This window comes from Gymnoscopelus microlampas (assembly GCF_963454915.1).
Source record: "Gymnoscopelus microlampas genome assembly, chromosome: 18".
Taxonomy (NCBI): domain Eukaryota; kingdom Metazoa; phylum Chordata; class Actinopteri; order Myctophiformes; family Myctophidae; genus Gymnoscopelus; species Gymnoscopelus microlampas.
In genome coordinates this window covers 5,581,829-5,595,886 of record NC_139955.1, presented here as the reverse complement: position 1 = coordinate 5,595,886, position 14,058 = coordinate 5,581,829, and the positions used below count along the sequence as shown (strand labels likewise).

General features: G+C 44.1%; 1 protein-coding gene across 2 annotated transcripts in view; it reads left to right on the top strand.

Moving 5' to 3' along the window:
- pdlim7 (PDZ and LIM domain 7) overlaps positions 1-14,058 on the top strand; it is a 74,290-nt gene that overhangs the window by 28,861 nt on the left and 31,371 nt on the right. The window contains exons 4-7 of one of the 2 annotated variants that reach the window (XM_084085649.1): positions 2,070-2,097; positions 4,393-4,616; positions 12,093-12,247; positions 12,671-12,707. In XM_084085649.1, the coding sequence (XP_083941775.1) occupies positions 2,070-2,097; positions 4,393-4,616; positions 12,093-12,247; positions 12,671-12,707 (444 nt within the window). The remainder of the gene's footprint in view (positions 1-2,069; positions 2,098-4,392; positions 4,617-12,092; positions 12,248-12,670; positions 12,708-14,058) is intronic. The other variant, XM_084085648.1, reaches the window with a different exon arrangement.

Sequence of the window (14,058 nt, the reverse complement as noted above, 5' to 3'; positions counted from 1 at the left end):
ATTTTTAGTGAAATATCTGAGATCACTGACTGCCGCTTGGAAGCCAAGCACGTATCGGCTAGAATAAATGAGCCTTGAAACTTTGTGTGTGTGTGCGTGCGCGCGGGGGGTGGGTGGGGTGTGTGTGTGTGTGTGTGCGCGGGGTGGGGTGTGTGTGTGATTGTATAAAGTGTGTGCGTGTAAAGTTTCAGTCTAGGTCAAACCCCAGCCCATAAACCAAGCTAATTTATTCCTGGAGGCTGCGACTTGATCTTACTATTTTCCTCCACTTTTCCTTTTCTTTTCTCTGCCTGAGTCCAGTTTTTGGCAAAAAAGAAACGGAGAACGGAGAACAAAAGCAGTGGTATCTGTAGCTGCCTGCTGTCATGATGGGATCTCTCTCTCGCACACACACACACACACACACACACACACACACACACACACACACACACACACACACACACACGGAGGCCTGACATCCCAGACTCGAGCCTCAGCTTGTCAGAATTCGTGTTAACACTAAGACAATAGTCTGGTTGGTAGTGCTATATGAATGTCAGCCAGTGGCTTTAACTTGTCATGGGGTTTGGTGTGAGTTGTGACGCACACGCTGTGTGTCCTCCGCTATCAGCCTGCAGCCGTTCTCTCTCTCTCTCTTCCACTCCTCTGTGTTTCTACTATCTACACAACACTCTGGCATTTTGTCATCCTGTCTGTCTGGAGCGCGGCTCTATCAGTGGCTGTCCGGGCCATGACACCAGTGGATTTGACTGCTCGTTGTCACACTGTGTGTGTGTGTGTGTGTGTGTGTGTGTGTGTGTGTGTGTGTGTGTGTGTGTGTGTGTGTGTGTGTGTGTGTGTGTGTGTGTGTGTGTGTGTGTGTGCATGCCTGTCCCCAGTGTGACTTTCTTTTAGGAAACAGCCCCGTGATGGTGGGTGTGTGGAGAACAATTTATATTTAGTCTCAGTGAGATTGGTACCAGCGAACCAAGGCTCCTCTGTTTTGCATTAGAATGATTATTTGAACGCGTGGCGGTCTCTCCTGCATTGCGTCAGTCTGCAGGGACCCCACTGAGTAAGGTGATCTGTGTGGGATTGGATTTTTAGATACGCACAACATCGTCGCACTTTGCACTATGCTTAGCATGATGAGCGCATCTGGTTTGAGTTTAGCCCAAGGTAGTTCGGCCGGCGCCTACACTGGGGCGGAAGATTGATTATGATGATATCGTTACTGTCAGGCAGAAACCTTGTATCTCCTTTTTTTTTTTTTTTCATAAATGAATGCCCTATGCCACGGTGTCACACAAAAGTCTCGAAAATAGCCGATCTACAAGCTCACAAGGCGTCGTGATGCACGTTGTGTCCTTCTAAATCTTCTATTTGTGCTATTTCAGATTTTTCTTTTTTTTCCTGTTAAGTGAAAGTGGTTAAGTGTGTCTATGGGTTTTATAAATGTGACTGAGTACAATGATATAGGCCGCAAGTAGGCATTTTTCATTTTTTTTTTTACAGATTATTAAAGTACAGAATATAAGCTTTCAAATGAAGTGTCATTCATTGAAATTGGAAAATATTTGAAGATGTGACCATTTGAATCTTGTTATCTAATAGTCCAAACTGAGATAATCCCTTCTAAAGAATTTCCACTTCTAGCACCTCTCAGCTCCAGTGATCCAATGTTGAACCAATACAAAGTATTAAAAATAGCTACATCCATTGGAACACAAGTTATTTTTTTTTTCTTTTCTGAAAAAGTAACCGTTTTGCACATACAGTACAAGGTTTCCATGCCTCCATGGACCAAAAGTTATCACTGAGAAACAAACTATCCAGAAGGGTAGTTTACATTTCCAAGGCAAATTAGAAGCAGATGTAAAATACTGCACGCTCTCCCTTATTCAAACTAAGTGGTTGACAGCTCATTTGAATTCAAACAACCAATATTGTGACTATCGTGATGAAAGTTGTTTGTCTTTAGGTTTATTTGTGCTGCCCTTTTTTTGTTTAAATTCCAGTGAACAAAGCCTCATTCATCGTAAGTTCGTGCTCTGACCACTTTTTTTTTCTCCTTACTTTCTTTGCAGAGCTTTCCATGCGGGCGGAGAACAGAAGGTAAGGACGGTATTTGCTTGAAAAATGAGAAGCTCACCCCATGAATGAGACGAGCGACGAGGGATGCTTTGGCGATGCAATGCTCAACAGGGTCCTCTGTTCTTTTAGAGTGCAGGTTCTCAAACGGTGTGTTGAGGCACCCTGGTGTGCCCGGGAGACGAGTTCAGATGTGCCACATTATTATTGCTGTATATACAATCGTGCAAAAAGTTATCAATTATTTTGAACCCATTAAGACCTGAGGCGATTATTGAAAATGTTTTCTAAATTCTAACAGTTTTTTGAAAAAAATCTTAAAATATTTGTTTTCAAGATTTTTCAAAAATAGCAGATCTACAAGCTCATAGCGCGGCACTCGGTGCCGCGCTATGAGCTTGTAGATCTGCTATTTTTGAATAGCCAAAGAAATCTAAAGTGACACAGACGCGTTCCAGGTCTTAATGGGTTATTATTGCTGTATATACAATCGTGCAAAAAGTGATCAATTATTTTTCAAATATACTATGTTCTATTCATTCAAATTCTATATCCACATTTTTTTTAACCATTTTTAAACTGGCATCCTATTTTGGGCATGTCATTAAAGACAACTTTTTCTATATCCCACAAATAAATAAATAAATCAAAAAAAGCAAAAATAGCACACCTACAAGCTTATACCACACGTGGCGATGCAACTGTGAGCCTGTAGATCTGCTATTTTCACCATGAACACAGGTGTTGTTGCCTTGAGATTTCGACTTGCCCGTCGCCGTGCCTTGGGCACAGAAAGTAAAGCAAAACCCTTTTTTAAAATTTGGACCCTAGATGAACCGTTTTCCGCCCCGCGTGCGTCCCGTTAACGCAGCCTCGCTGGTTGCATCTCAGCGAGCCTGTTCCCCACGGTCGGCCCTCGGACGGCGCTGACGGATGATGCAATTGGAAACCCTCTTTAAGCTCGGCTCCCACAGAGAGGCCTCGACAATGTGTTACATGTCACCTTGCATCACTTCTTAAAACCATCTCGCAGGGTCCTTTTTTTAAAGCGTGCATTACCAAAGCATCCGTCAGCTAGAAAGGTGATGGTGTTCTTTGCTAGCAGGAATGAATATGGCGTCACTTTAACAATTGGAATGTTGCTTTTGAATGCTCCTGACTGAGGTATATCCTTTAATGCTTTGTTTGCACAATCCCCGCTTCAAGTGTAATGGCTCTGTATTTAGCATTACTGGCCTGTTGGGATATTCTTTACTACCTGAATACTGCAATTGTGAGGATATTGCAATTGGGCCCCCAAATAATTGGCATAAAGTAAAATAGACATGCTCTGTTAACCCATTAAGACCTGAGGCGATTCTTAAAAATGTTTTCTAAATGTTTTCTAACAGTTTTTTGAAAAAAAAACCCGGAAAAATCTTTTTTTTTAGATTTTTCAAAAATAGCAGATCTACAAGCTCATAGCGCGGCACTCGGTGCCGCGCTATGAGCTTGTAGATCTGCTATTTTTGAATAGCCCAAAGATATCTAAAATGACACAGACGTGTCCCCGGTCTCAATGGGTTAATGCTCGTGGCCCACCCAACTGACCACGTGTTAAGTGGTCAGATGGGCGGGCCGCTTTTGAACTTTTTAAGTGGGCCCTGGATCCAGGGAAGATTGGGCTGGAATACTGCATTTGGAGTCATTTATTCCCATGTGCTGGCGCACAGCACGTCCACAAGGTGGCGTAGGTCTGCAATCTGCATCTGTCTGCAGCGGCCCCCTCCGTGTTGTGCAAAGATAGGGTCACGCTCGGGCGGCGTTCAATAACGGATAACCCTTTCGAAAGAAGCGTGTCATTTAAACGTAACCACTTCGTAACGTCTTCTCAGCGCTGAGCGCTTTTCTTTTTCTCCCACCAGCGGGAATCGGGGTCATATTCTAATCTGGACGGCCAGCCTGCTGGCTGACATCCAACGCAAATATTTGTCAGACAATGGGGTTGTGTGTTCACACCTCTTAAGCACTGCCTTCATGTGCAAGGGGAAGAAAAGTCAGCCGGCTGTGACAACAGAACAGAGCCTTGGCCTGGCCTGGCAGCGCTGGCTGCAGCAGAGTAATGACTTGTTGTGGTGAACAATGATTCCATGTTACTGTGGGAGAGGACGACGATGATGATGATGATGATGTCGTCGTCTCAACTGAAAAGCCTGGGATTGTGCAACGGCAGAAAATAAAATGTTTGCCGTGTTTGAAGCACCGTAACTGCATGATGTGTGCTGTGCTGTGCTCTCTCTCTCTCTCTCTCTCTCTCTCTCACGCCCCCCCCCCATGTAGGATTCGCTCGCCGCAGCCTCTGCGCAGCCAAAGTACTCCTTTGCCCCCAGCACGGCCATTAACAAGATGGCGAGGCCGTTTGCGGCGGCAGGGGGGGGTGGCGGCGGCGGCGGCGGCGGCGCCAGCGCCAACGCGGGTTCCGTCATAAAGCCCGTGGCCTACTCCCCCAAACTTAACACCCCTCGCTCACAGAGCCCCGCCCGCATACTGCAGCCTCACAACGGGTAGGTTGTCACTGGTTGTGGTGGTGGGGTCCTTGAGGGGGACCCCAGGGGTCCTTGAGGGCCTGGACTCTCCAGCTAAATGACAGCTAGCTAAATGACTGATATTTAGGAAATTTAGGAACTGATATTTAGGAACCTACGAGTCTGTAACTCTTGAGAGTGTGCAAATGGAACCAAATGGACCCTTACGGGTCCATTTGGTTCCATTTGCACACTCTCAGAGTTATAGGGGTCCGTGGATTGACGCATACCTGACTAGGGGGTCCTTGGAATTAAAAGGTTTTTGAGAACCACCGAACACACTGAACAGGGCCGTGTCACCATCACACAAGTTTTTGTGTTGATGATTAATTGTTCTACAAATAATTGTGATTTAACGATTTTTATTTGGGAACGTATAAATCAAAATGACATTTCTGTTCAGCCTTTTTAGACTTTGTAAACAAAGTTGCACCGGGCCCATATGACAAAAGTGACACCAATAATGAAAATAAATAATGTACGATAGCCAAAACAGGCCATGCTTTTAATAATTTTCTACTACTAAAAAAAAATACAAATACAAAAATGTAGCTTATAGATTGTCTATTTCCGCTAATTTGTGATTATCTCAAATGATTATGACAGATGGTTATGTAATAATTGTGACGGGCTTCTACAGTAGGTGAACAGAAAGACTGTTCCCATTTAGAAGCACAAGGTGATGTACTGTTATTTAGGTTTCGAGTGGACCAGTCTGGATGCAAGTTGTAAACATTTTGTAATATTGACGAGGATCTGATCTTGGAGATGAAAGTCTTCACGGCGTCTTGGAAATAATTCAGCTAATACAACAGCAACTTGTGCCTCCTGTGGCTTTTAGAAAATGGCGATGTGCTATTTTTACCACAAAGAAATGAATTGGAATAATGGTCTGATGTACTGTTAAAGTCTACATTATTAGAACATGCTTGAACGTTTACCAATTATGACTTAATAATATTTCTACTATTGCTACAAAACATAAACAAGGGCATAAACAAGTAAATTTAGGTCTGATAAAGATGTACTCTGCATGTTCAAATCATGTATACTTTACATAACTTGCGATTTTCCAAATTACGTTTTTTTGTACATTTTGGAAAAAAATGCCATTTTAACAGAGGAGAGGTGCCCACTCTTCCTTGGTGCCCACTTCTCCGGTTACCTGATACAAACCTAATTTGACGCATCTCTCTTAGTCTCTCTACCGCTCTGTCACAAAGAGACTGACGAACAGAATGAATTTGACGGTTCAAATCCTAAAACAGCATCTCGTGGCCCATTTAGAGTCCATCAATTTCCACCATGATGTCATTATTCCTCACTCAACCTTCCACATGCTTTGCGGTCGGAAAAGGCAATCTTCCTGACTACTGAAAAATCTGAGGGTTTATTTGGACATTTTTTTTTCACTTGATATACTGTAGCAGATAGTTTGGTTTCAAAGCTGATAATGTGTTTTTGAAAGCCATTCCTCCCGTCATCGCCTGGTTGTTTGAACGTAACTCCTTTTTTTGGGGGGGGGGGGGGGGGGGGTCGTTCACATCACAGTGAACCTGCGAGGTCTTTCTTGACAAATGTCACGGCCCTCAAGCATTTTTTATAACTCTCAAAATCGTCAACTTCGTTTTTTACAGTTGACAGGCAGGAATATATAAACATTTTACAAGGGTTTGCGGTGCAGATCCAAATACATTTGTCATGTCATCTTGCAGCGTGACATTGAAACGGTCCACTTCTTAAGAGGTCCCCTTGAAATGGACCGAATGGTATTTGAGCGTTGAGCACTCTGGTTCCTGTAGGAGGGGAGGGGGAGGTCAAAGTCAAATTTTCAAATTGACACATTTTGAACAATTTGAGTACTATCACTGCCAACGCTTTGAATACATGCCCTTTACTTGTAACGGAGCATTTCTACATTGAGTTATTGCTACAGTACTTCTACTTAACCCATTGAGATCTGTGTCATTTTTAGATTTGAGCTAAAAAGCCTTATTTTACATTTTGGCTATTCAAAAATAGCAAATATACAAGCCCATAGCGCGGCACGCTACAAGCTTGTAGATCTGCTATTTTTGAGAAATCGTGAAAATGTGTGCAAATCTTTGAATATATATATTTTTAAAGTGAACATGTGTAACTCAAATCTTTGCTTGGGGGGGTCCCTGGAACAAAACATTTTGAGATGGGGGGGGGGGTCCGCGGCCAAATACATATACATTTTGGGGTCATTGACATGAAAAAGTTTGAGAACCACTGACATAGTAACATTAACATTAGGATTTTGAAGCCATTTTGTAGAATCGGCCTCAGGTCTTAATGGGTTAAGTAAAACATCAGAGTACTTCTTCCACCATTTGCCTGGGCTGTAGGGTGGGGTGTGGGGAGTTGAGTTGACTTTTTGGCTCTGGATACATGTTGTCTGTTGCTGTTTTTAGAAGGCTCCTATAAAATCTGCTGAGTTCTCAAAGTGCTTTTACTGTGGCGGTGCCGTATTACTGAGCAGCCTTTACTTTAGAGAGAGGCCTCACACGTAACCCTGAAGTTTCTGCCTGAAGTCTGGTCCACTGGACGTATTCCTCCACTTGAAACCAACCAGCCCCCCAATGGTAGGTCTGTACGACTCGGTCCGACGATATCGGTTATCGGCAATTCTTTTAGCCGATGTGTACCGATGCGTACAAGTTTTAAAGAAAATTGTATAAAAATAGCCGGTCTACAAGCTCACTGCGCGTTGTGAGCTTGTAGACCGGCTATGTACAGTTTTAATTATAAACTTCAATCAAATCTATTTTTTTCAAATTTATTACAATTGATTAGGCACCTTTTTTTTTGGGGACAAAATATGTCTTTCAAAACATCGTTAATCAGTGGTCGGGGACTCTCCAAAATCGGGATTAGAATTGAACCCAAACATCTGGCATCTGTCGGGCTCTCAGTCGAGACATGTCTAGTCGGCTCCAGGCTTTGTGCGTACCATGTGTGTTGGCACACCGCTGTCCCGTGTGTTTGTGCTTGTTGTACCGAAGCAGGTTTGGCTAGACGGTATTTGCGCAAAGCTTATTACTGTACATGGTTTTTTTTACTGCGGTGACATTCAGCATTATTGACAGGGTGGGTTGGAGAACACACAGGGAAACTGTTTGAATTGCTGGGCTAGCATGGAAATGAGCCTTGATTCCTTTGGCAAATGCCAGCGCTGTTGACAGACGTGGGAGTATCGTTTGTTGAACATGAGTGAGACGAGCAGGGTGGCAGGCAGCGAGGATCTGCGCCGATCCTGCTCAATCGTTTCAGGGGCAGGGCGACACCAGATACTGTTTTCCCACTTAATTAGTGCATATGTGTGTGCATACATGCTCAAAATAGGCGATTGACACCTTTACCATTACCAGCAGATGGGTATGCCTTTTGTTTTGTTTTGTTTGTTTTTCGTCATGTTTTGAAAATTTGCTATTCTGTCCGGGTGTCAAGTTTTTTGTGTGATTTGGGCGTTGTTTACTTATTTTCATATCCGTTACTTATTGCGTGTTGTTCCCGTCTATTTACGCTCATCCAACGCCCGGAACTTCAACGCGCGTCACCATAGCATAGCATAGAAAATTAGCGTGTCTACCCAGGTGTCATGTTTCCATCACTGCCGATCGGAGTGGGAACCGATAACATCATCTGTGACTTGCAGAGTCATTTGTCCCAAGTGTGACCTTTACCTCTGAAGACAGAATTCAGATGTTAAGTGTTTTGTTTTGCTTTGTTTTTATCCAATAGGAGAAGGACTCGAGTGTAGAGCATTTTTAGGTCATTATATTTTCACAAATAATAATTGTAAATTGGCTATTTTCAATAATAGTCGTATTAGAAGTGTATGTAGGGCTTAATTGGTTAAAAACGTGTGTGTGTGTGTGTGTGTGTGTGTGTGCGAGGGTCCTCAGCTTTTGTCAGATGTAAGAAGCGGGGGCTCCCAAGGAAGATTTCTATTTTTTTTTTTACCACCGGCCTAGAGAAATAGAATGCATTTTGAAATACCCACAATGCCACGCTCCCTCCCCCGGATAACGGGCCTGTCTTCTTTTGTCACTTACTGCATGTTGGGTGCATCCTACACCATGCTTTTTCTCTGCTGTTGTGCACGGATCTGTTCCCACACCATGCTTTTTCTCTGCTGTTTTGCACGGATGGGAGCCTGTCATATTTTCACACCCTCTGTTTAGTGTGCTCTGCCCACGCTGACCCTCTTCCTTTCACTCTCTGTTCTTCCGTTCTGCAGATGGAACCTCTTGACAAGTCAGTAAAACTCCTTTTACCTTTTCTGCTATTTTACCTCCACCGCGCACAGATAATGTCACATTTGTATTCATTCTCATACCACTTCCATCCACAATTAGTAACACATTTTTTTTTACCTTTTCTTTCTAATAATAAGTAAAGCCCCGATGGCGTTTCAGTGCTTTGTACAGAATTCTGTTATATTGTTTGAGCGCCTGCAGGCAAAGCTGAACCATTTTTTTTTTCCCGAACAAAAATAATTCTTTACAGTCTTTGATTTAGCTTTTGCCTCCCTCTTTCTCCTCTGCTTTTGCTCTGGTACCCGTCCTGATGTGGGGGTGCGTCCTACAGGGGTGAAGCCACTTACTATGAAGACGCTTACGCCAAGTAAGACCCATGCAGGTGCATGCCAGGCCAGTGCTTCTCAAAGTGGGGTCCTCCGGGGACCCCCAGGGGTCCTTTTTGAGGGGGGGTTCCAGGAGGTCCCCAGAAAAGAAATTAGTTAACCCATTAAGACCTGAGGCGATTCTTACATTTTATTTTTTGAAAAAAAGCTATTTTTTTCAAGATTAAAAAAAATAGCAGATTTACAAGTTCATAGCGCGGCACTCGGTGCCGCGCTATGAGCTTGTATATCTGCTATTTTTGAATAGCCAAAGAAATCTAAAGTGACACAGATGCGTTCCAGGTCTTAGTGGGTTAATATAGCATCAATATCAGCTTAACAACTTTAACCCTATTTTATGCTTTGGCTCTTCGAAAATGGCTAGACACTCACAACGCGTCGCATCGCGGCACGTCGTGAGTTTGTAGACCTTTTCCATCTTTAGCATTGTGAGCTTGTAGATTTGCTAGTTTTGAATTTGTTTAGAAAAACGTTGAATCCTTTTAAACATTTCAACAACACCAATCGTCCCTGAAGGGGGTCTCTTGGGCATAAAACCTGTTCAGATGGGGGGGCCAGCGGCCAAATGCATATCAAATACATTCCTTGGCATGAAAGATGTTGGAGAACCACTGTGTGTGTTGGGTTATTCAGGCACATGATATCGTGGCTGTTGGGTGGAAACCGCATATGTCCAACACTGTTATTTTTATGAATTCAAATTAAAAAATGGCAGATCTACAACCTCAAAATGCGTCGCATTTTGAGCTATTTTTGCTACTTTTGTGTGACACTGTAGTATGATGAAGTGGGGCCTTATTTTAGGAACCAAAAAGTTAAAATATGGTGAAGAGGTCTCTGCCCGACAGCAACGATATACTGTATAACTGTAGACCAGGGGTTTTCAACCGGTGGTCCGCGGACCACCAGTGGTCCTTGAGGGGGTTCCAGGGGTTCCCCTGCCAAATAGTTAGCAACCTAATTGACCCTAATTGACCCTAATTGACCCTTATATGTCTGTAACTCTGAGAGTGTACAAATGGAACCAAATGGACCCTAACGGGTCCATTTGGTTCCATTTGTACACTCTCAGAGTTAAATGAACACTAATGATGATGATACAGTGTAGATTGGGACCCCCAAGAAATTTAAATGGTTGAGTCCCTGGCATATGTTTTCAAATGGGGGTCCCTGGGCTAATATTTGTCAATTTGGGGGTCGTTGATGCGAAAAAGGTTGAAAACCACTGCTGTAGACGACACAAGTGGTGGCATTTATGGGTAGCATTATAGTGAAGGCAATGGAGCAGGTTAGATCAGCAACCATTTATCGTTGCTGTCCGGCAGAAAACTCTTCTCCGTATTTTAACTTTTTGCGTTTTTTTCGTCAACGAACGCCCTACTTGATCATACTACAGTGTCACACAATAGCATCAAAAGTAGCAGATCCAGCTACTTTTGCATTTTCTTTTTATTTGAATCCTGAAAAGTAACAGTTTTGGACACATGAGGTTTCCACCCGACAGAGACTAAATGCATGTTTTAGGCCACTACTTTTCAAGTGTGACGCTATTAGAGATATTTGTAACCCTACCCCGTTATGTAATTATGCTAAAGGAGAACTAAAGCCTACAGTAGGCATGTTGTGAGTTTGCTGCCATCTAAAGGTAAAAAAAAGTAACTCGTCTAAAGGTTGCATCTCATCTAAAGCAGGGGTCTGCAACCTTTTCAGGCCAAGGACCCCCTAGCTAAGAGAGAGAGATGAAGCAGGGACCCCCTCTATATTGTATAAAATTAGCCGATCTAGTAGATCTGTAGATCTGCTATTTTTGGCTAAAGTTCTCCTCAGAAAAGGGATGCTACTAGCATCCCTTTTCTAGGGTTCAAGTGGTTCATGTAAAAAAAAAATCCTATCACACAAATATTTGGCGGACCCCCTGTAGTAACTCTGAGGACCCCCTAGGGGTTCCGGACCCCCTGTTGAGGACCCCTGATCTAAAGGACTTGGATGAGCTCAGTACACTGTGATGTAAGCGTCACAGCTGCTAATACAATGATAATGGGTGTGTTAGCTTTAGGTGTGCAAAATAAATGCTATTGCTCATTGGCACGGCTAATTCTAACAAACCCATCTTTGATTTTATAAACTGCAGCTGTGTCGCTTACATCACAATGTGCCATGCTCAGCCTTTTACGGCAGCCAATTCACAAAATTGGTACAAATGTGGCCTAGGGTTTAGTCCCCCTTTAATTCAATAAATACAATTTATACATTTATTTAGCTCCTGAAGTACTTTTTCCAAATACAACAGCAGCTGCTATAGACAAATCCACAGACGCGCTTGCCTGTAGGCGGCCATTGCTGCGGTGTCGCGTTCGCGGAGCGTTGGCACCGCAGCAATGGCTGCGCGCAGGGCAGCGCTCCGTGGATTCGTGTATAGTCTGCCATTCTTGTTGTCAGTATAGGATTTCTGATTAGGTAATGTTATGTGTGCGTCCACAAGAAGCCCATGTCAAGTCCTAGTAATGAGCCTCCATTAGTGCACGTGTGATGTGACTGTCTTAATTAGTTGACTCTGTTAATTAGTCTACATGGCCCACACATGTTGGGTCATGGTTGGCCTCATTGAAGTCACCTGATCAGCTCAGCTTGTAGTTGAACGGGTAGTCCGTAGGTGGCGTTTTGTTAACCGGGATTTGTGTGATGCTGTTGGGCACGCGTTGCGTGTGTGTGTGCGTGCGTGTGTGTGTGTGTGTGTGTGTGTGTGTGTGTGCTGGCGTGCGTGCGCATGTGTGTGCACGCAGGCACGGCCTGAGAGCGGACAAAGTGCCCTGTTTCATCCCCAACGATCGCAGCAAGAAGAGGCTGATTGAGGACACTCAGGACTGGCAACCTCGCACCGGTACCACCCAGTCTCGCTCCTTCCGTATGCTGGCCCAACTCACAGGCACCGACTACAGTAAGTTAGGGCCCTGGCCTGGAAGGGAGGGAGAGAGAGAGAAGACAGATACATTTATATACAGTATAGGGAGGAGTGGGAGTGAGAGGGTGTCAAGAGAAGGGGAGAGAGAGGGGGAGGTATAGTATGAGGGGGAGAGCAGAGCTCAGGCATTTTTAACCACTTAAGTGTTGCGATGCAATGTGTTTTGAGCAGAAATGGATCTGCCTTTTCTTTATGTTTAGTCATTTTTAGAAATTTCTGGACATTTTAGAGAATTTTTGAATCCCATGATTGTATTGGTGAGGACCAGCATTATGAAGGTGAGGTTTAAAAAGGGTGATGTGCTTCTTTTAAGGGTCATTAAAAAATAAGTGTAGGAGGAACCGTGCATTCTGTTAGTAGACAAGACATTCTCATGCGTGTTTCTTCTGGATCTCTCAGTGCAGGACCCAGATGATGAAATCTTGAAAAGATCCAGGTAAAAAGGCTTGAACGGACCGATGCCGTTGTGGATGTGATTGTGAACGGTCTTGAACTCTGTCACGTCATGTCTGATTTATACTTGGTTTGCGCGCTGTGTCGTGCGCCGAAAATAGCAGATCTCCAAGCCCACAACACTACAGACGGAGGTGTGCTGTTTTTCGGTGCTCGGCACTGGTGTGTGTGCAACTAGGTATACTGTAAATCTGGCTTCATAATAAGCCTGTGTGCCGTGACACTAACTCGTGCTCGTGTGTTGTTCAAGGCTTTTTCTTCCGGAGAGAAAAAAAAGTAGTTAAACTCAACCTGTGTGTGTGTGTGTGTGTGTGTGTGTGTGTTGTTATGTACCGCACTGTACTGTAGGTGTTAGATTTCACTACTTTGAACGCAAGCGTGTGTAGTGTGCAAGTTCTACCTTCATCCTTTTTGTATCCTGGCATGCATAAATCTGCTTCATACCTAACCATCATCCCTTTCAACCTTCCCCCGGTTGGATTCGGAGATAACGACTTGAGAGTGTCTGCTCTTTCGTTTTACATTTCAAAACCTGTTTTTAACCTTATTCTGTCTCAGCTGTTTGACCTATTTTGTTTCTTCATAACCCCCCCACGCCCCCCCCCAACCACTCCCTCCCTCCTCCTCGCTCTACATTCTTATTCTTTCATAACTTCTTGTTAAACTTTTAAACTCCAGCTTTCGTTTCCTGTGTGTGTGTGTGTGTGTGTGGGGCTTGTCATCTTTTGTGTCTCTGTGTCTCATTCCCTCCTTTTGCGTGTGGTTAGGGAAAAGTTCCTCACGGAGATTCAGAGCCCCCGTTACGCGCGTCTGAGGGACTGGCACCACGAGAGGTCTGCCCGTGCCCTCAATATCAAATCCTGAAGCGCCGACCCCCTAAAGAGATGTCACGAGGGACGCGGAGGAAAGCCAGCCGCACCGCCCCGAAGCCTGCTAAAGCGATAGCCACCACAACCCACGACAAAATGACGGAAAACAAACAAAAAAAGACGACGATAGCCAAATTATCCAATGGCAGATTAAAACAAACTCGCCCGGATACAGAGGAGGGAGAGGAAAAAATGGAATGGGAAAAGAAACCCCCCCCCTCCCCCCATCCCCCCATACACACAAAATTGATAGAAATACTGTATAAGTAACGCTGCCTAGATCACTGTTTCTCACCGTGTGGCCCCATGGACCCTTACAGGTCCATGCGACCACAGTGGCCTAGGTGACAAAGCCCAGGGTGGAACCTTGTGTACTGAGCCTGAGAAGTGTCTTGATACTGATGATGATGTGTTATCGCCCTCTGAATGTGTGACGTGATGTTGATGGGTGCTGAAAGTGTCTGA